This window comes from Nycticebus coucang, chromosome 9 (assembly GCF_027406575.1).
Source record: "Nycticebus coucang isolate mNycCou1 chromosome 9, mNycCou1.pri, whole genome shotgun sequence".
Lineage (NCBI taxonomy): Eukaryota > Metazoa > Chordata > Mammalia > Primates > Lorisidae > Nycticebus > Nycticebus coucang.
In genome coordinates, this window is record NC_069788.1 from 104152937 (window position 1) to 104179928 (window position 26992).

Consider the following 26992-nt stretch of genomic DNA (forward strand, 5'->3'; position numbering starts at 1 on the left):
TGAAAAAAAAATTATCTGGACTGCCTCTCAAAATCAATTAAATGAAATAAAGATCTGGTTCATTTCACATACAGATCTGTGCTTTATTAGCTCACATGGAAGGTCTTCCCCCACCCACTCTGATTGGATAGCAATTCAGTTTTTAAGCTTTAGGATTATTTTTAATTCTTAAAGTGAGAAATCTAAAAACATCAACAGAGTGTTATGACAAACTGTAAACATTTTTGTTAGTGGTGAATGGTCATTCAAGAATTGGTAACAAGGAGAGATGGATTGGAGATAGATACATAAATCTGTTTGTGGAAAAGATTCCCAGTTTTGCCACATCCTAAGATATATTAAAATACATCAAGAATTGTGTATACATTTTAAGGCCAAATAAACTGAAATTTGCTTTAGATTTTTAAAGAATCATCTAGGAATTAGAGAGTGGAGAGCTAGCAAAATCAAATAAATGTCATGTACATAAAATTTTCATGTGCTTTAAAAATGTCAATGCCCTTGACTCATACAAGCCTAGTACCAAGTATTTTTCTCGACATTTAGAAAATGACATGTCACAAATGCACACTTCTCTTTATATTAAAAAAAATGACTTACATCCTGGAAACATTGGGAAGATTTGAAAAGGCATGGCTGGGAATGGTTTTCAGATGAGTCTCAATAAGTTTCCTATAAAAATAACAGTTACACAATTAGAGTTTTAATCACTAGGCTTTTCTAATAGTTCATCTTAATTACAAAGAACGCATCATAACAAGCACACCAGTCCTTACAGCACATAGTTCATCATATACAATTAACGAAAACAATACTCAACAAACATAAAACAGTATTTTTTTTCCTGGCAGTGAGATTCACATGCAGAAAACAAATCTTCAAACAAGTCTGTGAACGAGCAGGACACTAGTGTGCCTTGCCTAACATCATATTCTATTTTTTAACTGAAGGGCAACACAATATTTCTAAAGTATATCAGGACTACTGACTTCCCATTATGCACTTAGCAATGAAAATGTCTTGGAACACCATCAGAATGCATATTAAGTACATATTAAGAGGAATTAAATGTACTTATTTTATCTTAAAGATTAAAAATAGTGGTATGATTGCCATCTTTCTGCCCAGGAAGGTCTTTTCAAACATTACCTTAATCTACTTGCTGCTGTTTGGAAATAACTGACTCATAAGGAGTTAATTCTTTCTTAGAATCAAATGAAATAGAAAATTAAGATTACAGTGGTTTCCAAAAAGTTTAACTTGGAAGAGAAATGGCATCTAAATGCAATTTAATAGATTTTGGGTTAAAGATTCAAATAATGTTTATATTCTTTCCTAAAGTGTGATTTTCTGAAATATATAATACCTGTTTCTTGAATTCTTTCTCTTTCACACACAAAAACACACATACATTTTAAGTCTGAACGAAGATATTTTCTACTACTGAATTAGTTGCAGCAGAACATGTCTTAAAAGATAAAAATATGTGAAATGCTAATGTTTGGATTAATTCCCCAAGTAAGATATTCTTGTCAGCCATATTTCTCATCAAAGAAAGCCTACCAATACACATAGACTAATAAGGATTAGATTATCTAATTATTAGTAGATGGATAGTCTCATAGCAATAATAAAATAAGCATAATAAGTCATAAACAAAAGTGAAGGGGGTCGTGCCAGAAATCCTAGCCTAAGATGAAACTAAATTATTTGTTGAATGAATTTAGTTAATGTCATGATGATGATAGCCTTGCCTGGGACAGAAGACTGATTTCCATAATGTTAAATGAATTATCAGAATGGCAATTGAGTGTATACATTGTAAAATTCAATTGTAATTTAACAGGTACATATTTGCCTGGATATATTCATGGTAATACGTACATAATCTAGAAAAGTAAACCCGTTATTGAATTATATGTATATACATATGCACACACTTATTTTACTTTCTATGTAAATTGTCTTAGTTGCCTCTCTAACATTCACCATCTATTAGCCTAAGCTTTCCTTTCTTTTCCCCCCAGTTTTTAAAATGTTAGTTTAGTTAATCTTATGAAATCCTTTAGGAAGCCATTCCTTCTAAGACATCTTCAAATAGAGATAGAAATAACTGGCAAGGTAATGCATTTAGCCAAATAAAGAAGACACCATATTTATGCACAGAGCTTTTGTTTTATTTTCTCTACAATAGTTTTACTCTGGTATGAGGGTGTGGAGAGTTAATTATAATATGTGAAAGCCAGGCTGCCCCCCCAGCTGAGCCCAGATGTACAGCAATGACCTTCAGTGGGGTAGCGGAGTTGTGGTGGTTTTGTTATGCAGCAGTTTCTTAGCTCGGGCGAATTGACAGAGCATTTACCATCGATTTGTTTTCCTCTTTACTCCTTTATCTAGGAGTAAAGCAGCTAGATGTTTTTTCTAGTAAGCAGCTGGATATTTTTTCTATTGTTCACATTTTCAATAGCAGACCTTGTATTCAAGCAATTTCCTGACATTGTGATTGTTGCTTTAAAAGTAGATGGGAGGAAAAAAAAACAAAAACAGGTGAATGTGATTATTTGGCTAAAATATTTTAATTCCAGGATACACTCTGAATATTTGTGAAGAGGAAAAAGTACATATCCAAGTGTATATCCTTTTGACAAAAACATTACAAAAGCTTCAAAGTTTTTCTATTATCCAAAGAATTAGCATCAAAATAGCAATTATTTTTACAAAAAATATTGAACAAAGATATTTTCTACTACTGAATTAGTTGTGGCAGAACATGTCTTAAAAGATAAAAATATGTGAAATTCTAATATTTGGATTAATTAGCTAGGTACTGAAGAAGATTTGCTTTTTATTTGTCTTCACTGATTCAAAATGAGTTGGTAATCATTCTTCTAAAATAAAATGAACAAACTCAGAAAACTTACCTCATACAAATAGTATTTACTATTGATAATTAAGGCATCACATATAATTCATCAGGAAATAAAAGTTCATAGCTATTATGGTTTTATATCCTAATGGAGTATGTACATAGCTAAACAGAGTGGCTTTAAGATATGGAAATTATAAGAGATAATAAATAAAAAATAATTTGCAGTTTAAACTTATTTTTCTCTGATTTATTTAACCAAGAATGATCATTGAAAATATGACTTGAAGATGAATGTTTCCTTTGGGCCTTGCAGAGGCAAGATTTATATTTATCATTTGGAAGATAAAATGCAGAAATAGAAATGCAGGCAAGCCATCACTGACTGACGTGCAGATTTTGTAGAGGAGGATCCAGTTTTATGTACTGTCTTTTCTTTTTTCTTCTTTTTGCAGTTAGCAATGGGGGAAGGAAATCAGGTCAATGCGAAGAAAGAGAGCAGAGCATTCTCTATATTCCGTCAAGAACAGGTCTGTGCAATTAAAATTTTCACAGTTCTATTGCATGATACCAGGCTCATTTCACTGAAATCTCATCAACATGTAAGTCCAATCAACATTCCAACATCATTCTTAATCAGTTTCTATAATCTTAAATGCACAGCTTTTTTGTATATGTGCTCATGTGGCTCTCAGTTTTAATTAATCAATACTGCATGTTTTCTTCTACAGCTTCTCCTAATTGATGAGCGTGACTGAATTTTACTGAGCTGAGTGAGAAGCCTGTGTGACCTTCTTTGTCATGCTTAAGCTTGTGTGGTCCAGAAACACCAAACTTCCCGTCTGTGTGTCATACTTTTGGTCTCCTGGCAAAAGGTTAAGAAACACCAAACTTCCCATTTGTAGGTCATGTTCTTGGTCTTCTGGCAAATAGGTTAAGAATATTTTGTGATTCTGGCTCAGTACCTGTAGCTCAGCAGCTAGGGCGCCAGCCACATATACTGGAGATGGTGGGTTTGAACCCAGCCCAGGCCTGCCAAACAATAATGACAACAATAACAACAGCAAAAATAGCCAGGCGTTGTGGCAGGTGCCTGTAGTCCTAGCTACTTGGGAGGCTGAGGCAAGAGAATCACTTAAGCCCAAGAGTTTGAGGTTGCTGTAAGCTGTGAAGCCACCGCACTCTACTGAAGGTGACATAGTGAGACTGTCACACACACACAAAATATATATATGTAAATATATATATATATATTTTTGAGTGTTTCTGCATCAAGTTTTTTTGTTTAATATTAGTGTTATGTGCATTTTAAGGGCTTCCTTTTGTATTAAGTTCCTGTGGCAATCAATCAACCAATATTTCATTAAGATGTACTAAGTATGTTTCATTGAACTAGACCATATCAGTTTGGAAGATGTTGGTAGTAGGAAAAAAGGGAATTCATGTAAATAATCCAGATAGTTGTGTGTTAAGTTGTAGATTAGAAGTTGGACAACATTAGTGCAATTTTATTCATTTATTTTTGTCTCTGAGTAATAGACTAACAGGTGACGTTCGTTCTTAGTATTTTTACAAAATTTCCTTTCTTTGTTGTTTGCATTAGTACAATTTTAATGTGACATTTATCACTTGCCCGGTGTTTTTATTTTAGTGAGAATAAATTGTCATTCATGAATTTATTTTACTGTTGTGAAATTTCTTTTTTTAGTACTTTGTGGCAAGTTCTGGGAGAGTGCAGCAAGCAAAGTTCTCAAAATCAGGGATGTAGACCCAGAAGGACCAGGTAGTCAAACACTTGGGACTATTTGTATTAGATTATTTTTAAACATGAAAGAATTTTTAATCTGTATTCTGTTGTATTTCCTGTTTTGAGTGGTAGAGTGGATTTTAGTCATTTTTGCTGATGAATTATTCGTAAGTAATACAAAATCACCAGGTCATGTCTACAGTGTGACGTGTGACACTGCAGCTGAAATACAGTGACACGCCACTTAAAGTGCACCTGTAAGTCACCATTTGGGGACAGATAGTTTCTATTTGGGCTTTAATTTTTGTGCTCTGGACCCTAGAAACCCAAGCAATAGCTTGACAGTTTTAATTTATGGCAATTGCTCAGCTTAGGCCATCTGGGAGAGGTGTTCATTCTTAGCTCTTAGGTTAGGTATCCGGATTACAGAAAACATTAAATTCAGTTTTATTTCATTACTTGGAGTCATTTTTTTCATCAAAACTATTTTTCACAGTTCTTTAGTAAAAGACACTTTACATCCAGTAAGATGCACAAATCTAAAATGTGTACTTATGTACTTCAGTGTATATATTCTATTTTACACATATGCACGCATAATGCCCTTGCGTGCACATTTACCTAGGAGACGAGTACCTGGATCTAACTATGAAATATCTCCGTCACTGCAAGGAATTCTCTGGTGTCTCTTTCTAATTAGTAACCTGACCTCTCGTCCCCACTTCCTCTACCAGCCAGGATAACTATTATTCTGACTTCTACGACCATCAATTGGTTATTTATTAACTTACCATAAATGTCACCAGATAGATGAGTCACTACAAAAGTTTTGAGACAGACTGTCTTATAGTTCATTATTTCACTTCCAAGAAGCTCAGTCGACAGTGCCCTTTCTGATGCATCTGTGCAAGTTTCGACCTGCTCGGCTGATCAGTGATGCTGGGAGGGCTTCATTTGTTTCTGTCCACACAGATTTTACCTTTCTTAATTTTTGTGCATCTCAAAACTTTTGTAATGATCCATGTATTACCCACGCTTGTGTCTGGCTTCTTTTGTTCAATATAATGTTTTGAGATTCATCTCTGTTGTTCCATGTATATACATGTCAGTAGTTCTTTTTTGTCCCTAATTATGAATGTGCACAATTTGTTTCTTGATGTCTAGTTGATGGTTATTTCCAGTATGGGGCTGAAATGAATAGACCTGCCGTGAACATCCATGTACAAATCTTCTTATGGGTGTATCTATTCCCTGCTCTTGAGTACATACTTAGGAATGGGATTTATGGATCACAGATAAATAAATGAGCTCTGACCATTCAGTTCATGAACTCATCCTAGAAAAAGAACCACACATCTCATTGCTGAATATCATTGTGGTCACCTTTGAAGTATCCCCCTTGGGAAGCTATGAACTGATGCCCGTGTCTAGTCTACCTTTCAGAGCAATTTTGGAATTCCTTTTCTGGAGTGGCCATCAAAGCTGTCATCAGACATGTATTACCCTTAATATCCTGAATGTCATCAAAATGTCTTGCTTTCAATATTTCTTTTATCTTCAGGTAAAGAAAAAACTCACTGGGCCAGCTCAGGTGAATAGGGAGGGTGTTCCAATATAATTATTTGTTTACTGGCCAAAAACTCCCTCACAGCCCTGTGAGCTGGTGCATTGTAATGATACAAGAGCCACCGCTTGCTCATGCCAAAATTTTCAGTTGAGATATTTCTGACTGTGTTTGTATTGGTGTTTACTTGGTCTGCTATGCTTCTGACAGTCAACTGATGACTTTGATGCACAATGTGACAAATTTTTGCTTTTGTTCAGTTCTGCTCATTACTGTCTGCCATGATCACTTATCAGTGACACTTTCTCTCCCCTCAGAAAAACATTTAATCCATTTGTACACTGCCATTTTCTTCATAACATTATCCCCACAAACTTAGACTAACACGTCCCTGATTTCACTTCCACTCCCACTCTTGCCAATTTTATCAAGAAACTTAGTATTTGTTCATTGCTCTAATTTAAGCTCCACATTCTTGGAACAGCCCACAAAAACATGCAATGACGATAATGAACACCACTCAGCAAGACACCACCACATGTTGACACAAACACAGCTGTGAGGTACTAATATACCAAGGTTACGAGACATCACTGAGCTGTTTGTACTCTGCTGCCAACATCAGCACACAGTAGCAGGTTTGCAGACTTAATTATCAGACCTTGTATAGTTCTGTTCTCAAGTGTGATGGTTATATTTACGTGTCAATTTGCGTGGCCCGTAGGATAATCAGATATTTGGTTAAACATATTTCTGGATTTGTCTATGAAGGTGTTTCTGGATGAGATTAACATATGGATCAGTAAATTCTATAAAGCAGACTGTCCTCCCCAATGTGGTTAGGTCTCATCCAATCAGTTGATGCCTTGAACAAAATAAAAGACTCAGTAGGAAACATTATTTCTTCCTATCTATCTTCAATCTGGGACGTCAGTCTTCTTTGCCTTTAGAGTCAGGGAACCTATATCATCACCTGGTTCTCAGGCCTTTGAACTCAAACTGGGAGTTAGACAATCAGACTTTTACAGTTGGTTAGAACTATACCATCTGCTCTCCTGGATTTCCAGTTTGTTAACTACAGATATTGGGCTTCTCAGCCTCCATATCCACATGAGCCAATTCCTTATAGTAAAAATCTCTCTTTCTCAAAATATGATCACATAAGATTATGATGCTGTATCTTTACTGTGCCTTTTTTATGTGCATGTATACAAATATTTACCTCTGTGTTATAATTGTGTATGATATTTTTCTTCTTTACATTTGTATATGGTGGTCAGTATAGTAACATATTGTACATATTTGTAGTCTAGGAGCAATAGGATATACTGCATAGGTTATACCATCTAGGCGTGTATAAGTATACTCTATGATGTCCACACAATGACAAAATCACCTAATGATGTGTATATCAGAACAAATCCCCATGGCTAAGCAATGTATAATTCTAGATACCCTGTTTCCCAGAAAATAAGACATCCTCCGAAAATAAGACCTACTTACAGGAAAGATAAGACATCCCCTGAAAATAAGACCTAGCACATCTTTGGGAGCACACCTTAAAATAAGACACTGTCTTATTTTCAGGGAAACAGGGTAGATAGAGGAACAGAGATGTAGCTATATCTCCTATTGACTCTGTTTCTTTGGAGAATCCAGACTAATATATCTAAAGTAGATATATACAGTAATATATCTAAAGTAGAAATAATAATAACATATCTAAAATAGAAATAATAATAAACACTTGTATAGCGCTTACTGTACCAAACACTATATTATTCACCATATTAACAAAAGGAAGGACAAAAATCATAATAGATGCACAAAAAGCATTTGACAAAATTCAACATCCTTTCATGACAAAAATTCTCAACAAAATATGTAGAGAAGAAATGTTCCTCAGCACAATACAGTCCATATATGATAAGGCCACAGATAACTTTATGCTGAACAATAGAAAGTTGAAGGCTTATGCTCTAACAGGGGTCCTCAAACTTTTTAAACAGGGGGACAGTTGACTATCCCTCTGACCGTTGGAGAGCCAGACTATAGTTTAAAGAAAAAAAGCTATGAACAAATTCCTATGCACACTACACATACCTTATTTTGAAGTAAAAAAACAGGAACAAATACAATCACACTGACTCACGTGGCCATAGTTTGAGGACCCCTGTGAGGAATAAGATCAGTATATTCACTTTTATCATTTCTATTCAACATAATGTAGAAAATCCTAGCCAGAGCAATTAGGCAAGAAAAGGAAATAAAAACCATTGAAGTTAAGAAGATGGTAGTTAAATTGCCTTTGTTTGCTAGCACCATGATCTTATATAGAGAGTACCCTAACGACACCACCAAAACCATCACAAATGATAAATTCAGTAAAATTATGGGTTACAAAATCAACACACAAAAATTAGTGGCATTTCTATACACTACTAATAAATTATCTGAAAAAGAAATTAAGAAATAAATCCCATCTATAATAGCTGTAAAAACATTACTTAAAAAAATTGCTTCAGAATAAATTTAACCAAGAAAGTAAAATGCGTACATACTGGAAATTATAAAACACTGATTAAAAAAAATAAAGTAACTAAGAGATATATTGTGTTTTTGTGTTTTTAGAGTGAAAGAATTGGTATTATGAAAATGTTCATACTACCCAAAGTGATTTCCACATTCAGTGCCATCACTATGAGAATTCCAATTTCATTCTTCAAAGGAATAGACAGAAAAACCTTAAAATTCGTATAGAACCAAAATTGACCCTGAATAGCCAAAGCAAACTTGAGAAAAAAATGACAAAGCAGAAAAACATCAAATTACCTGATTTCAAAATATATCACAAAGTTATAGTAATCAAATCAGCATGGTGCTGACATAAAAAGACACATCAACTAATGGAATAGGAGAGAGATCCCGTAAATAAACACATGTATGCGGTCAATTGATTTTCAATAAAGTGCCAAGAAAACACAATGGGGAAAAGATAGTCTTTGGAAAACTAGCTTTCCACATGCAGAAAAGTAAAATGGGATTCTTCTCTTACTCCTTGTTTTAAAATAAACTAAAAAATGAATTGAAGACTTAAGTGTAAGATCTGAGACTATAAAACTCCTAAAACAAACAGGGAAAAGCTTCTTGACGATGGTCTGGGCAATCATTTTTTTCCTGTGACCCCAATAGCACAGGCAACAGAAGAAAAATAGATGAATGGAATTCCATCAAACTAAAGAGCTTCTGCATGGCAAAGGAAACAATTAGCAGAATGAAGAGGCAACCCACACATTGGGAGAAAATATTTGCAAATCATACCTCAGACAGGTCTCATTTCCAAAACACATAAAAAACTCAACTCAATGACAAAACTCCCCAAACAACTTTATTAAAATATGGCAAAGACACTTCTCAGAAGAAGGCATAACAAATGCCTTATATATATTTAAAAAATACTCAACATCACTAATCATCAGGGATATGCAAATTAAAGCCACAATGAGATATTGCCTCATACCTGTTAGAATGGCTATTATCAAAAAGATGAATGGTAACAAGTATTGGTGAGGATGTGGATAAAAGGGAACCTTTGTACGCTGTTGGTGGGCATGTGATTTAGTACAACCATTTTGAAAAGAGTATGCATGTTCCTCAAAGAAACTAAAAGTAGAAATAGTATATGATACAGCAATCACGCTTCTGGGTAATGTACATATATCCAAAGGAATGAAGATCAATATAATCTTTCATGCAGCTGCCATGGCTAGCGATTCCTCTGATGGATCTGGGAAAAGTAAATTAAAAACCTTCTGAAATGGATTCAGTATTTTAGATGCTGTTAAGAACATTCATGATTTATGAGAAAAGATCAGAATATCAATATGAATAAGAATTTGACAGAAGTTGATTCCAAACCTCCTGGAGGACTTTAAGGGGTTGAAGACTTCAGTGGAGGAAGTAACTGCAGATGTGGTGGAAATATCAAGAGAATTAGTATTAGAAGCAAAGCCTGAATATGTGACTGAGTTGCTGAGATCTTATGATAAAACATGAATGGACAAAGAGTTGTTTCTTATGGGTGAGTAAAAAAGGTGGGTTTTTTTGAGGTGGAAACTACTTCTGGTAAAGATACTATGAACATTGTTGAAATGACAACAAAAGATTTAGAATAGTACATAAACTTAGTTGATAAAGCAATGGCAAGGTTAAAGAGGGTTGACTCAGATATTGAAAGAAGTCCTACTGTGGGTAAAATGCTATCAAGCAGCATTATAAGCTACAGAGAAAGAGTCAATTGATAGGGCAAATTTCATCATTATCTTATTTTAAGAAATTGTCATAGCTGTCCTAACCTTCAGCACCCACCACCCTGATTATTCACCAGCCATCAACATCAAAGCAAAATCCTCGACCAGCAAAAATACTATGGCTCACTGAAGGCTCAGGTGATGATTAGCATATTTTAACAATAACGCATTTTTAAATTAAGGCATGTACATTGTTTTTAGACATAATCCTATACCACTTAATAGACTACGGCATAATGTAAATGTAGCTTTTTATGTACTGGGACACCAAAAAATTTATGGGACTCAGTTTATTGCTATTTACTTTATTGTGGTGGTCCAGAGCCAAACCCATGATCTTCAAGATATGCCTATATTATGTATTTCAAAATTGCCAAAGAATAGATTTTAAGTGTTCTACAAAGAACATTTGTAATTTCCACAAAGAAATGAGAGGTGATAGATACATTAATTAGCTTTATTTGATTATTCCACAGTGTATATATGTGTTAAAACATTACATTGTGGTGCATAAATATGTACCATTATTTATCAATTTAAAATACATTTTTTTTACAAAAGAGAAAAGTTCAGTACATTTACTTTATAGGGTTATGCCTATCTATTGGGCTTGCTATGAAGATTCAATAAATTATTACTACAGGCATTTAGAACAATGTTCAGCACATAATGAATACTAGATGCAATGTTTTAAAGAAATAAAAATATATAAATCATTTTGCCAACTTTTTTTTTTTTTACAGACAGAGTCTTACTTTATTGCCCTCGGTAGAGTGCCATGGCGTCATAGCTCACAGCAACCTCCAACTCCGGGGCTTAGGCAACTCTCTGGCCTCAGCCTCCCGAGTAGCTGGGACTGCAGGCACCCAGACAATACCTGGCTATTTTTAGAGGTGGGATCTCACTCTCGCTTGGGCTGGTCTCAAATTTCTGAGCTCAAGCAATCTACCCACCTTGGCCTCCCAGAGTGCAAGGATTACAGCTGTAAGCCATCACACCTGGCCTCTTTTTTTTTTTTTTTTGAAGTTTTGGCCAGGGTTGGGCTTGAACCTGCTACCCCCGGTATATGGGGCTGGCACCCTACTCCTTGAGCCACAGGTGCCGCCCCCACACCTGGCCTTTTTAAGAAATTTTGTATATCTCTAGTATGATCCATTATCTGTTACTTTAAAATTTTATTTTCTATTTCCCTTCTTTCTAAGTTCTTAGGGAGCATTACAGTGTAGCCTCACTGTTATTGAGAATATTTTATTATAAAACTATCTTTAGACTATTTAATTTGGATAGTGCTCTTTACCTACGTGTCAAAAAAATAGTAAAAGAAAAAAATCGAAATAGATCTCTTTAATACTCTACCTTAACACTCATGGAAATTTTTGGCCTTTGAGGAATGCTGTTTAAAACCTATATATTTTTCCCAAACATTGTTATAAGCAAAGAAACTGAAGAAAGCTCGAGTGACTTATGTTCGTATAATAAGAGTAATAGTCGTTAGGGTTCCAGCAAGCTTTCCATTATAAAGGACATGTAGATATTATATTCTTAAAATACATAACCATAGACAGATCCCTTTTTTTGCTATAAAACTTTGACCAAGAAGCATTTCAGGAATCAACACATATTTAGTATGACACATACATTGAGTGCCTACCATGTTCCAGGCATCATGCAAAGTCCTGAGATGCAATGGGAAATAATTCAGACAAAATTCTTGCCTCTTGCACAAAGCTGAGACAAGTAGGAGAGTCAAACATTTAAAGAAGACTAGTTTAATAACTGCATTGTTGTCCTTGTATTAGTGCTACAAAGGAAGAGGTCTACGCAAGTACAATAGGTCTTCACTTGTCAATAGATTCTTGGAATTAAATAATCAAAAGAACATAGAATGAAACCAATCTTCCCATAAGCTGATGTAAACAAGAGTTAAGTTCCATGGCATATTTTTGGTCACAAAGATCATTAGACTTCTAAATAGAGACCTCAAACACTGCTAACACACATATTAAACTTTGAAATAAGCATGAACTTTGAAATAAACATAAACATACATTCAAGAAATATTAATAAAAACAAGGTAATTACCCCATATTTTAGTGAGTCAGTGGGTCTGATGGTTATGATGGCAGATGACATCAAGGGGAAAAATGTTTGTAAAGCAAAAATTGCAAGGAGCAACTCCTACCCCCATGTAATTTAAAAACAAACATGCAGGGGACTTGCCCAACACTTTCCTCCTGCATCATTTATTGTCATGCATTTGTTTGATTACCGTAGACCTTTACAAATTTTTATTTCACAATAATTCTTACATATACATTTAATTATTTTACAACACACATATTCCAGTTAAGAATTGTGGGTAGCCAGAGTCCATCCCAGCAGTGCAGAACCAGTCTCAGACAGGAGGCCATTCCTTTGCACATACTCACACATACACACACACTCTTTCACTTACACTGGGATCACTTAGACACTCCATTAACCTAATGGGCACATCTTTAGAGTATAGGAGGAAATTCAGGTACCTGGAGAAAACTCAGGCAGACAGTGGTTCCGAAGGGAATCATGTTTTAAAAGTCAATATTATAATGAAATGACATTGAACAAAATGACTTTTTTTGTCGCCCTCGGTAGAGTGCTGGGGCATCACAGCTCACAGCAACCTCCAGCTTTTGGGCTTAGGTGATTCTCTTGCCTCAGCCTCCCAAGTAGCTGGGACCATAGGCGCCCACTACAATGCCTGGCTATTTTTTGTTGCCATTTGTCCGGGGCCGGGTTTGAACCCAGCACCCTACCAGTGGATGGGGCCAGTGCCCTATTCACTGGGCCACAGGTGCTGCCCCTGAACAAAATGACTTTATCTGGGGACCTGTTGTATATGTGTAAAAGAAGTCCCCTCTGAGGAACTGATTTCAGCTGAGACATGAAGGCTTCTATTTATGACATCATCTGAAGAATCTAAAAATGTCAACGAAAGAAATAAGGTAATGGGTTGGGAGTCACGGATTTCTGAACCTCAACCAGAAGAGAGTGGTAATAGTATTTACCCTCCTCACTTAGTTATTGTGAGGAGAAGGCAAGGTAGATGAGAAAGTAAATTATATATTGAAAAATCCTGAATGAATGTTAGGAATTACAATGTAGGAGGTCTTATCTAAAATGTTCACAAAGATAACTGGCACTTCAGTGCATACTTCTAAATAAAAGCAGCTGGGTGAACGCTGTCATCTGTCCAGTGTTCTGAAAGCAGCTTTCCTTATGAATAGCAGGTTGAACTTTCCTGGTTCTTACATGCCTTTTGGCAGTTCAAAAGTTCACCATCTCTCATTAAAATTTCAAGTGTTTTCAGTGAAATGTTATTCCGGGGACTATATCTAATTAGCTCACAGAACTTTCAAACCAACTAGGACAATGAGCTAGAAATTCAAGAGATAGTATGTATATAATTATCTATATATTCTACTCAGAGATATAGAATACCAGCAGCAAACATTTTGGAGAAGGTGTGAGTGTGTACGAAAACACATGTATTTGTGTTGTTGCTATTGTTGGCTTGCTCTCTTTCTGGTTTCTGGATGAAGGCATCTTATGCTATAAAGTTGCCTATTAGGACTGCCTTTGCAGTATTCCACATGTTTTGATAGCTTGTGGCTTTATTATTATTTTGTTCAAGAAATCTAATGATTTACTTCTTCTCATTTTTGACCCAACTGATGCTCAGCATAAAGTTATTTAGTTTCCACAACTTTATTTGAATATGAAAATTTCTATTGTTGTTGAGTTCAACTTTTATTCTGTGATGGTCCAAGAAGATATAAGGAATAATTTCTTTTGAATTTATAGAGGTTAGATTTGTGTCCTAATATATGGTTGATTTTGGAGGATGAACCATGGATTGATGAGAAGAAGGTGTATTCAGTTTTGTTAGGATGAAATATTCTGTATATTTCTGTTAAGTCTATTAGTTCTAGGGTCATGTTTAAGTCCATTATTTATTTGTTTAGTTTCTGTTTGGCAGATGTGTTCAGTACTGTCAGAGGGGTGTTAAAATCTCCATCTATTATGGCGCTGGAAGATATCATTTTGTTCAGATCACCTGGGGTTCATTTTATGTATTGAGGAGTGCTTAGGTTGGGAGCACAAATGTTAGATTGAAATCTCTTCATGTTGCATGTTTTCCTTGACCAGTATGTATGTAGTGTCCATCCTTGTCTTTCCTTATTTTTGTTGGTTTAATTCCGATCATATCTGCAAATAAGATCGCAACCCCTCCTTTTTCTGATTTCCATTTGCCTGGATTATTGTTTTACCCTGACTCTTATTTTATCCTTTGAGGTTAAGTGTGTTTCTTAGAGACAACAGATATTGGGTTGAACTTTTGTATCCAGCCAGCCAGACTGTGCCTCTTTATTGGGGAATTCAACACATTCACATTATTGAGAGAATTGATAGGCGTAGTGTAGTTTTGGTCATCTTGTTTTACGGAGGTCCAGAGCTTAGTTTTATCCTTGCACCATTGTGGAAGCTAAGCTTTGTTCTTTAATTTCTGGGTGTGTTTGCATTGGTGATGGACCATTGTGCTGGTCAGTATGAAGAATGGGTTGTCTGAATACCTCCTGCAGAGCTGGTCTAGTTATGGCAAATATCCTCAACATTTGCATGTCAGTAAAATATTTGATTTCTCCATCACAAATGAAACTCAGTTTAGCAAGATACAGGATCCTGAGCTGAAAATTGTTTAAGAATGTTCAAGGCCGATGATCATTGTCTTCTGGATTGAAAAGTTTCAGCTGAAAGATCTGCAGTCATCCTGTTATTTTTCTCTTTGTAGGTAAGGCTTTTTTTTTATACCTGGATGCTTTACAGGATTTTCTCTTTCATATTGACTTTGGCCAAGTTAATTACAATGTGTCTAGGAGATGCTTTTTTTGATTGAGTAGTGCTGGGGTTCTGAAACTATCTACTTATCTGAATTTCTGTGTCTCTTGCAATGCTTGGGAGGTTCTCCACCTATGATGTCTTAAAGTAGAACATCTGTGCTTTTAGGACCATTCTCTTCTCCTTCAGAGGTCCCTATAATTTCGATGTTTGATTGTTATCAGTAATCCCAAAACTCTATTTGGGAATATTCTTTTCTTATTCTCTTTTTATCTGCCTCTTTGAATGATTGGCATAGTTCAAAAGACTTGTCTTCAATTTTTGAAATCCTATTACTGACGTTCTCTACTGTGTTTGAAGCTCCTTTAATGCCTCTTTCAACTCCTTAAGCTCTGCTATATCTTTCCTCATTGTGTCCAGTTCCTTCGTGACTTTGTCTTTAAATTCACTAATTTCTTCTTTTTATTTTTCTTTTTTTGAGACAGTCTCACTTTGTCACCCTCAGTAGAGTGCCATGTTGTCATAACTCACAGCAACCTCAAACTCAAAGGATTCTCTTGCCTTAGCCTCCAAATTATCTGGGATTACAGGTGCCTTTCACAAAATCTGGCTATTTTTATAGAGGCAGGGGTCTTGCTCTTGCTCAGGCTGGTCTCAAAGCTGTTAACTCAGGCAATCCACCTGCCTTGGCCTCCCAGAGTACTGAAATTACAAATATGAGCCACCTCAGCCAGACTGATATTCACTAATTTCTTGAGATAACTTTTGACCTAACTTTTGGATTTTGATTCCCATCTTTTCCTCCATTCCAATCATCTTATTTCTCATACATATACTGAATTCTGACATTTCAACAATTTCTTTATGAATGATATTTTCTGTTCTATCTCCCTTGTAATCTCTTAGGAGAGTTGATTTGCTCTGATTTTTCATGTTGCCAGAATTTCTCTGTTGGTGCCTCCCCATGAGTATTTTCACCTTTTAAAAAAATATTAATTATACTTTTTTGGTTGAAATGTTAGTTTGTTAGTCTGAATAGTTATTGAGAAAATAATCTAATTGGGGACCCTTAGGGAGCACTGGACAGATCTATTTGGCAACAAAAACTGGCAGGGTGAGACTAGATTTGGAGGCCCCAGCAAATGGAGCTTACCACTCCTTTGCCAATGAGCTGGAGCTTGTGCTCGTGGCCCTTTCTCACAGCCTTGTTGAAGCTCCCTTTCAGGGTTGCAGTGTGAGAGTTTCTGAGGACTGGCCTTGCTTTGATGGCACAAACTGATTCTGTTCTGGTGTTAGCCTATCCTCTACCCAATTTAAAGGAGCCACAGTATTTCCCTGGAGTTCCTGCTGTAAAAGATTTGTACAGCTGTGCACCCCCCCAGCCCCGCCCGCCACCACTGCTGGCAGCAGTGGAGAAGGGTATTCTCATGTAGACCCACTGTTCCCACTCCTGATGGTGTCAACCCTCCTTGTGCAAACAAATTCAGATTAGCCATGAACCTCTAGTCCCAGCCAGTGGCTGGCTGGAGAAAAATCTGTAAACAGTTCTGACCGAGAGTTCTAACCAAACCCACCCCTGTGGCCCAAGCAATCCCTTGCATAAACAAATTCAGAAAATCCCTGGTCTCTGCCCTGCCCAGTCCTGCTTGCAGACTGGATAAAATGCAGCTGTCACAATCACTCATGGCTGAGGAAGGGGTCTGGTTCCTGGACGTTTCCAGTGTGGGTTTCCTGAGGCTAGGCCTATCTTTTTCCAAGTGGGTCCCCAGGCATAGGCACCAGGCAAGGGCTCTCCCAGCAGGAGTGACAGCCAGGAGAGACCATGCCATGCCAAAGTTAGAACTGTCATGTCACTGTTTCCTCCCACAGCACAGTGCAGGGTGTGCTCTGTTCAGCTGCTTCCCAGAGGTCTCTCAGAGATTTCACCAAACATGCTGGCCTCTGCAGGAGGCAGTCCATCAGGCAACCAGAGAAGGGGAAGGGTGGGCTATGGGCTTAGGGATTCAGAGAGATAATTTTTTCACTTTTGTACTGGGCAGAATAGGGACTCAGAGGTAGAAATTCCCAGGTGCAGAACCGGAACCTACTGGCTCTCTCCTATGGGGTGAGATGAGAGGTCCTTTTCTCTCTGCTTGCTCTTGGATCTCCCAGCGGGGGGAGGGGTGTCCCATCCCCTTCAGCATCAGGCATCCTCAGTCTAGCTGCTCTGTACCTGATCTTTGTTATCTTTCTCACCCTGACAGCTTGTCTTAGTGGGATAACCAGGCACCTTGATTTCTTTTCCTCATATTCAACTCCATAATTTCATCATCTCAGAGTTCACTTCAGTCCAACTTTTCTCCTTTTGGACAGGAGCTTCTGGTGAATGCTGCCTCTACTTGGCCAGCTTGCACCTTCTCCCCTCATTTTATACAGTATATTTTTAACCTTAGCAATTCCATGGGTATCTTTTTTATATCCTCCATTTCTATCCTCCTTATTGTTATGCATTTTTAAATTTTCTTTCTTATAGGTTTTCTAATTTTTTGTTTGTCTCATGATTCATTGTATTTCTGTGGTATCTGTGGTTTTTAGTGGTGATAAGCTTTCTTTTTTTCTTTTGTGTGTCTGCTACAATTTTTTTCTTTGTGGTTACTATGGGGCTTACTTAAAAAATGTATATAGTTATAATAGGCTATTTTAAGATGATAATAACTTGACTTTGCCCAGACTTACCCTTCCTCCTATAATCCCTAATTTTGTTGGTTATTTCTTTTCATGTTGTGTTTTTGAATAACTTATTGTAGCTATAAAAATTACTGACCATTTTGATTTTTAACCTTCATATTAGAGATCTGAAAGATTATATACCACCATCACAGTAATGGAGTATTCTGAATTTGAAAATGAATTTATTTCTCCTATGTTTTCATGATAGTATTTATTGCCCTTCTGCTTCCAACTGAAGCACTCCTTTTCTGTAAGGCTGAACTAGTAGTGATAAATTCCCTAAGCATATGCTCACCTAGAAACATGATGACTCCTACATTTCTAAAGGATAGCTTTGCTGGGTGTGGTATTCTATACTGATATTTATTTTTTTCTTTAGCAAATTGAATCTATCATCCCATTCTCACCAGACCTGCAAGGTTTCTACTGAGAAATCTACTGATAGTCTAGTGGGGATTCTTCATATGTAGCTTAATGCTTTTGTCTTGCTGCTTTTAGAATTATCTGTATCTTTGACTTTTGACAGTTTGGTTAGAATGTGCCTTGGAGAGGACCTTTTCAGATCGAATCTGTTTGGGAGCCTTTGTGCCTCACAGATCTGAATGTCCATTTCTCTCTTAAGACTTGGGGAATTATTATTTTATTAAGTTTTCTGTGCCTTTTTTTCATCTTTTGTACCTACAGAAATCTGATAATGCTGATATCTGTTTGCTTAATGGTGCCCCATAAATCCTATATGTTTTCTTTGTTCTTTCTATTTTCTTTTCTTTTTTTTTTTTTAATTCCTCTGAGAAGGTTACTTGAAAAGACCTGTTTTCAAGTTCACAAATTCTTTCTACTGGTTGATCTCATCTGCTGCAGAAACTCTCTATTGTATCTTTTAATTTTATTCATTGAATTGTTCCGCTCCAAGATTTCTATTTGGTTCTTTTTATTGTATCTATTTTTTGTTGTTGTTGAATTTCTCATACAAATCATAAATTGTTTCCTTGACTTCTCCAAGTTGTCTATCTGTGTTCTCTTGTATTTCTGTGAGTTCCCTTGAGATCATTATTGATCTTAGGAATTCCTTTTCAGGCATTTCACAAATTTCTATCTTTTTAGGTTCAGAGAATCATTATTTCTTTAGTAGTATCATGTTTCCTTGACTTTTCATATTTCTTACATCCCTGTCTTCATAATCTGTGCATCTAGTAGAACAGTTGTCACTTCCAATTTTATAGAGTGGTTTTCAGAAGGAAAGACTTTCACCTTCAGATTAGTCCTAAGGTGTCAGTTTAGTAGTATGCATTGGCTTTGGTTCTGGGCAGGCACAGTAGTGTAGTCCCTGTGCAGTTTCTTCAGCTGTAGTCAATGTCAGCAATGCTTGTGAGTGCCTCTGCAGCCAAGGCTGTCAGAATTTGTGTGGCTGATCTTCTGGCTATGGTGCTGCATCCTTAGGGGTGGGAGGGAGTTTGGGCACTGAGGGATTACAGGGCTAATACATATTTTAATTTTTTTATTTAGTCTTTTATTTGAAATAGCAATATAACATTTGTAAATGTTGTTACAGCCATTTGTCATACACTCAGAATTTCATCACAGATGTTAAAGGTATCCATGACAGGGAAGATCTGGGCTAATACCTACTTTTAAAATCTGAAACAAGACACCCTAATAGTGTTCTGTAGTAAAAAATAAAAAAAAATAAAAAAAAAGTATAAGTAAATAAGAAATAACATAGATAGAATTTCCTCTAAAATATATTTAGTTCTCTAAGTTGAAGACTTACGGTTTTCATAAAATACTAAATTAAAAATTCCTAGACAACACACTGATATATTTACCAAGAACTCAATTATTATTCAATTAAAAATAAGTTTTTTCTCAAACTTCTTTATCAGAATGTCAATGACAGTACCTAGTCAGAGCCTGGCTCACTTTGTCTCTTGTGTGTGCAGTTCCTTTAAAGTTGTAACAGGAGGGCCACAAACTGGATGAGGATTGTATGACAAGAGTGAGGTGGCAATGTGGAGGAAAGTCATGATCTTTGCGTGATGTGTAGGCGACTAACAAGGCAGTTTTCTCTCTTCCCTACCCCCAGTGTGAGAGTGTAGAGAGGTTTGTAAGATCTAGGTTTTCTGCAGGACATACATAGTTACTCAACTCTATGGAAGGATATCCTAGAGATTTTCTGATTGTGTTATCAACTGAGGCCACCAGCCAGAGTTTCCTCATTTCCAATATACCTCAGTTTTCACAGGCAAGGCTAAAGTGTTATCATGCTATGATTTTATATAAAAAAGGCATCAAAACATAGTATATAGCTTGGGAAACCTCCATTGCTGCAATAGAATAATGTCATGACTCAAAAGGCATGTTTGTGCCTTATAGATTATATGCAGCATGCATTCCTGACTGACAGTCTTGTTGATTAAAACAAAAAACCCCATAAAAATAAATGTTACATTTCCTCCTGAAACTCCTCTAAATTAAACAATAATAAAAATGAAAGCACACATTGAAATAGTCTACATGGATGGGAAGTCCAAATACACCGGGAGCTCGTTCTCAGTTCCATTCAGAATCATCAAAAACACTCTTCAGTAAAGTCCATTGAGTGTAGAAAAGCTGGTTTCACAAAATTAAAAAAAATCTCTGTTAAGAGAATTTTTAATTCATTTTTACCTCCCTGCATGAACTGGTGCTTGTATTTTTCTTAATTTATTGAGAGAGAATATCAAAATAACTGTATGTCATCCTATATAATAATTCAGGTAGAATTTACTTTAAAATTTAGAGTCAAAATTTCAGATTTTTAAAAAATACATATTAACCTTTAGCTCAATTTTTGAGGTAAAAAGTGGATTTAAGCAAAAGCAGTACAATTTTTTTGGTTGAAATTAAGTGAAGGATCAGTTTTCTGTGGTCTTTTAGTTAAGGGACAAGAAAAAAAAATTGAAGTTGGTCTATTCTGTTTTAAGTATTAAAGAGCAGGCAATTGAAAATTCTCTGTGAAAGTGATTTCTTTGTTTTCCCCAAGAGCTCTTGAGAGTTCATACTGGAACGTTAGCAACCTTGTTCATACCAAGGTTGTATCAGCCACCATCAATTGCCCTCTGCATCGCAAGAAATATGCTCTAGTAATTGTGGGTACTAAATATCTAGAATGTACCAGCACCATTCCTTAAACATAAAGGGCTGGTCTTTAGGACAAAAGGGTCTTTGTGTAGGACTCTCACTGAACTCAACATAATTCCCAGCACATCTACCTCATACTGTAGTCCAAAGTGCAGTATTAAGTAACTACACAGTAAAAAATTATTTGGAGACAGTTTTAATGAATTATTTTTATAGTACGGAGGCTTGGAAATTCCAGACAATGTTGTACAGTCTCAACAAACCATGTAACAGATAACTGGCAAGGATGCAGTATCCTTGGGTATATTTATTTAAGAAAGGCCAAGTTATTATTTCACCCTCTTTTCTTTAGAAAAATGTCAAATATTTTGATCAAACCATAGGTTACCAGGTAGCTCAACTTAATAACAGTTTCCAAGAATGGCACATACTCATTTCTGCCATGTAGTACAGAAAACTTTTATTTCCATTAATTAAGCATAAATGAACTTAGATTGATTTGGGTTTTTCTTTATCAACACATTTTAAATCCTAAAATCAAGTCACACATATTTCTACTAATTTTCTCATTTCATTTTCACAGATCATAAGGTAGGTGCCATGATCATCTTTAGCTTGTAGATCAGGACATTGAAATGTACAAAGTTATTTGTCCAAGGATCTTGCTCAAGGACTCCAAGACTACACACACACACACAAAACCCCTTAATATTTTTTCATATTGCCTCCCTGAAAATATATATAATATTTATGACTATTCATGACTATCACATGCCATAAGGCTATACATAAACCACAGATGGATGTAAAACTGTAAGAACCCCAATCAGAACAGCTCTCTTTTTTTCTCCTTCCCTCCATGTCTCTCTCCTTTCTCCCTTCACTATGATGCTGTATGGTCTGTCCTTGTATGATTTGAAATATAGACAGGAAGCTAATATATGTAATCCTCAAAAGTTAATCATAGAGGAGTTTTATAACATTGAGTTAAATAAGATGAAGAAGGGGGAACAGGCACACATACTTAAAAAAAAATTCCCAAAGATTCCTATAACTAAAATAAGGAATGCTATCTCAAAAATATGAAAATACGTTTTTTAAGTGGGAAAAGTAAGTGAACTAACTCTGGGAAAATCACAATGGCTTTTGTTTTGGTTTTTAATTTCTTTAAATATATGGAATGATTCACATTTTCTGTTTCTTTTTGTGCCAGTTTTGATAAATTATATTTTTTCTAAGAATTCATTCCATCTTACTTTTAAAATTGGGGGGCATAAAGTTCTTAATATCTTTATTTTTTTCCAAGTTTGCTAAATTCTCTCTCTTCCTAGATACTTGGGTGAGAAAATTTATGTTGGATCTTATGAAGCACCTACTGTGAGCTGGGAGCTGTGCTGGATGCATCTTAGCCCTGGTTCATGTGGGGCCTCCTTGAGATTTGATATGAGAGTACAGGCAAGCTCCAGACACCAGAAAGTCCATCTTCGTGTTGTTTGTGTGCCCACGACTCCTTCTCCAACCCCAGCTGGTCTGAATTTCTCTCATTTAGCTAAAAGACCTGATGATCTTATTCTTGGCTATCAGTGACCTTTTTGGAGCCAGTGCCCAGATTCCCCCAGCAAGGCTGGGGGGAAAGTGAGCGTGTTCTCCATGGGGTGGTCTGCAGCCAGAGCTGGGTTCCCACCGTGGTTGGCATAAAACAGTTTTCTTGAGCCATGTCTGCTACTTACGCAAGAGTTCATGGATCCAGGAAGCCCAGTCTTCAAAGTTTTTAATATCTTTCAATGATATCATAATTTTTTAACATTTGTAGGCTCTGTGATAATGTACTCCCTTTTCATTTCTAATTCTTTTTTTCTTGGTCAGCCTCACCATGGATTTATTAACTTCATTGGTCTTAAAAAAAAAAAAATTGGGGTGTTTTTAAAAAAAAAATTTCTATTAAAATTTTTTAAGTTATCTGATAATTTATTATCTGAGACTCCTGTGCATCCATTTCTACTGCTGGCCTTTCTCTTGATTTTTATATCACCTTCTCTTCTCATTTGTCTGATTACCTTTTACTGTGTACAAGACATTACATATGAAAAATATTGAAATCATGTGAAGCCTGCAGTTGTCTTCCCAGGGAGGATTAACACTTGCATTTGGCAGGCAGTCAGGACATCAGCAGTCTTAGATCACTGTAATCCAATTATAGGAACTAAGGAACTAAGATGATTTAAAACTGGACTTTAGTTCCGAGTTTTAAAGTTAAGTTCCAGTTACCACTTACTCCTAGGTGGAGCTCTTAGGAATCTTAACTCAATGTGTGAGGGTTTATCAGAGATCCTCTCCTTGACAGAATTTAGATTAGAATATTTTTCTGACTATCCACATCTATGGAGCTGTCAAAATCTCTGCTAAATTTCTCCTTTAATTACTTTTCCAAAGTCATCAGACACTCCTAGGATTCGCCTCTCTGGTTTTTTTTTTTTTCTCCTCTTTCATAATTCTTTTCTATGTTGATGGTTGCTAGATTTAAATAATTTTTTTTACCTTGCTTCGCTAATTTTTCTCAGCAGAAGTGGTTTGTTTCATAGAGAACCCATTCCTGGAAGGAGAAGTCGGTTACAATTTGTTTTTAATATTTTTTACCATTAGTTTGTGATTTCTTAGGTTCATTTTGCATGTGGGCATATTTCTTTTCTTTATTTCTTTTTTTTCCTTTGGCATACTGTGGTTTATTGCCTTTGGATATATGAACATTTGAATAGTGTGATAACTGGATCAAATAGTAATTCTACTGTTTTCCATAATTTACTTTCAGTTTCTATCAATTTAAATTCCCACAAAGTGTATAAAAAGTTCCTCCTCCTCATGCATTCCAGTAATTGTTTTTTTTTGTGTGTTTTTTTTGTCAGTAGTTATTCCAATTAGGGTGAGGTAAGTATCTCATTGTGTGTGGGTTTTTTTTTTTTTTTTATATATTCTCATCAAACTGTTCAACTTAGCCTTCATGGCATTTTCTTAGTTATTGTATGAAGACATTTGTATTCTGCCTTTACTAAGTTTCGCCTGTACCATACTAAGATGCACCGTACATGTAGCCCCACCCAATACCCTTCCTCCACCCTAACCTCCCCCCTTCCTTCCCCTTCCTTGGCCCTTTCCTCATAGTCTTGTGCTATAGTTGGGTTATAGCCTTCATGTGAAAGCTATAATTTAACTTCATAGTAGGGCTGAGTACATTGGATACTTTTTCTTCCATTCCTGAGATACTTTGCTAAGAAGAATATGTTCCAGCTCCATCCATGTAAACATGAAAGAGGTAAAGTCTCCATCTTTCTTTAAGGCTGCATAATATTCCATGGTATACATGTACCACAATTTGCTAGTCCATTCGTGGGTCAATGGGCACTTGGGCTTCTTCCATGACTTAGCAATTATGAATTGGACTGCAATAAACATTATGGTACAGATGTCTTTGTTGTATTGTGATTTTTGGTCTTCTGGGTATAAACCTAGCAAAGGAATTATAGGATCAAATGTTAGGTCTATTGTCAGGTCTCTAAGTATTCTCCAAACATCCTTCCAGAAGGAATGTATTAGTGTGCATTCCCACCAGCAGTGTAGAAGTGTGCCCTTTCCTCCACATCCACGCCAACATCTCTGGTTTTGGGATTTTGTTATGTGGGCTACTCTTACTGGGATTAGGTGATATCTCAAAGTAGTTTTGATTTGCATTTCTCTGATGATTAAGGATGATGAGCTTTTTTTCATGTGTTTGTAGATTGTGCGTCTGTCTTCTTTAGAGAAGTTTCTCTTCAAGTCCCTTGCCCAGCCTGAGATGGGATCACGTGTTCTTTTCTTGTTAATACGTTTGAGTTCTCCGTGGATTCTGGTTATTAGACCTTTATCGGAGGTGTAACCAGCAAATGTTTTCTCCCATTCTGAGGGCTGTCTGCTTGCTTTACTTACTATGTTCTTGGCTGTGCAGAAGCTTTTTAGTTTGATCAGGTCCCAGTAGTGTATTTTTGATACTGCTTCAATTGCCTGGGGAGTCCTCCTCATAAAATATTCACCCAGGCTGATTGCTTCAAGAGTTTTCCCTGCACTTTCTTCAAGTATTTTTACAGTTTCATGTCTAAAGTTTAAATCTTTCATCCAGTGAGAGTCTATCTTAGTTAATGGTGAAAGGTGTGGGTCCAGTTTCAATCTTCTACAGGTTGCCAGCCAGTTCATCCAGCACCATTTGTTAAATAGAGAATCTTTTCCCCACTGAATGTTTTTAATTGGCTTGTCAAAGATCAAATAACTGTAAGTAGCTGGATCTTCTCTTGGTTCTCTATTCTGTTCCAGACATCTACTTCTCTGTTTTTGTGCCAATACCATGCTGTTTTGATCACTATCAATTTATAGTACAGTCTCAGGTCTGGTAGCGTGATTCCTCCTGCTGTGTTTTTATTGCTGAGTAATGTTTTGGCTATTTGAGGTTTTTTTCTGATTCCATATAAAATGAAGTATTGTTTTTTCCAGATCTTTAAAGTATGACAGTGGAGCTTCAATAGGGATTGCATTGAAATTATATATTGCTTTGGGTAGTATAGACATTTTACAATGTTGATTCTTCCCAGCCATGAGCATGGTATGTTTTTCCATTTGTTAACATCTTCAGCTATTTCTTTTCTTAAAGTTTCATAGTTCTCTTTGTAGAGATCTTTCACGTCCTTTGTTAGGTATACTCCCAAATATTTCATCTTCTTTGGCTCTACTGTGAAAGGAATCGAGTCCTTGACTGTTTTTTTGGCTTGGTTATTGTTGGTATATATAAAGGCTACAGATTTATGGGTGTTGATTTTGTAGCCTGAGACGTTGCTGTATTCCTTGATCACTTCTAAAAGTTTTGTAGTAGAATCCCTAGTGTTTTCCAGATATACAATCATATCATCTGCAAAGAGTGAAAGTTTGATCTCTTCTGACCCTATGTGGATGCCCTTGATTGCCTTTTCTTCCCTAATTGCAATGGCTAAAACTTCCATTACAATGTGAAAGAGCTATGGAGACAATGGGCAACCTTGCCTGATTCTTGACCTAAGTGGAAATGATTTCAATTTAACTCCATTCAATATGATATTGGCTGTGAGTTTGCTGAAGATGGCCTCTTTTAGTTTAAGAAATGTCCCGTCTATACCAATTTTCTTAAGTGTTCTGATCATGAAGGAATGCTGTGTATTATCAAAAGCTTTTTCTGCATCAATTGAAAGAATCATATGGTCCTTATTTTTTAGTTTGTTTATGTGCTGAATTACATTTATAGATTTACATATATTGAACCAGCCTTGAGACACTGGGATAAAACCGACTTGGTCGTGGTGTATAATTTTTTTGATGTGTTGTTGGATTCTGTTTGTTAGGATCTTATTGAGTATTTTAGCATCAATATTCATTAGTGATATTGGTCTATAATTTTATTTTCTTGTTGGGTCTTCCCCTGGTTTGGGGATCAAGGTGATGTTTGCTTCATAGAATGTGTTGGGTAATATTCCTTCTTTTTCTATATTTTGTAAGAGGTTTGGTAATATAGGTCTAGTTCTTTAAAGGTTTTGTAGAATTCTGATGTAAAGCCATCTGGCCCTGGGCTTTTCTTTTTAGGGAGATTTTGTATAGTTGATGCTATTTCAGAACTTGATATAGGCCTGTTCAACAATTCCACTTCATTCTGGCTAAGTCGTGGTAGGTGGCGTACTTCCAGGTATTGGTCGATTTCTTTCAGATTTTCATATTTCTGAGAGTAGAGTTTCTTGTAGTATTTGTTA

At 36.1% G+C, this 26992-nt stretch overlaps 1 protein-coding gene across 1 annotated transcript in view; it reads right to left on the reverse strand.

Annotated features, from left to right (window-relative positions):
• The window catches only part of TSHR (thyroid stimulating hormone receptor), a 204199-nt gene that overhangs the window by 89802 nt on the left and 87405 nt on the right, over nt 1–26992 (reverse strand). The window contains exon 2 of the mRNA XM_053603560.1: nt 601–672. Within this exon, the coding sequence (XP_053459535.1) occupies nt 601–672 (72 nt within the window). The remainder of the gene's footprint in view (nt 1–600; nt 673–26992) is intronic.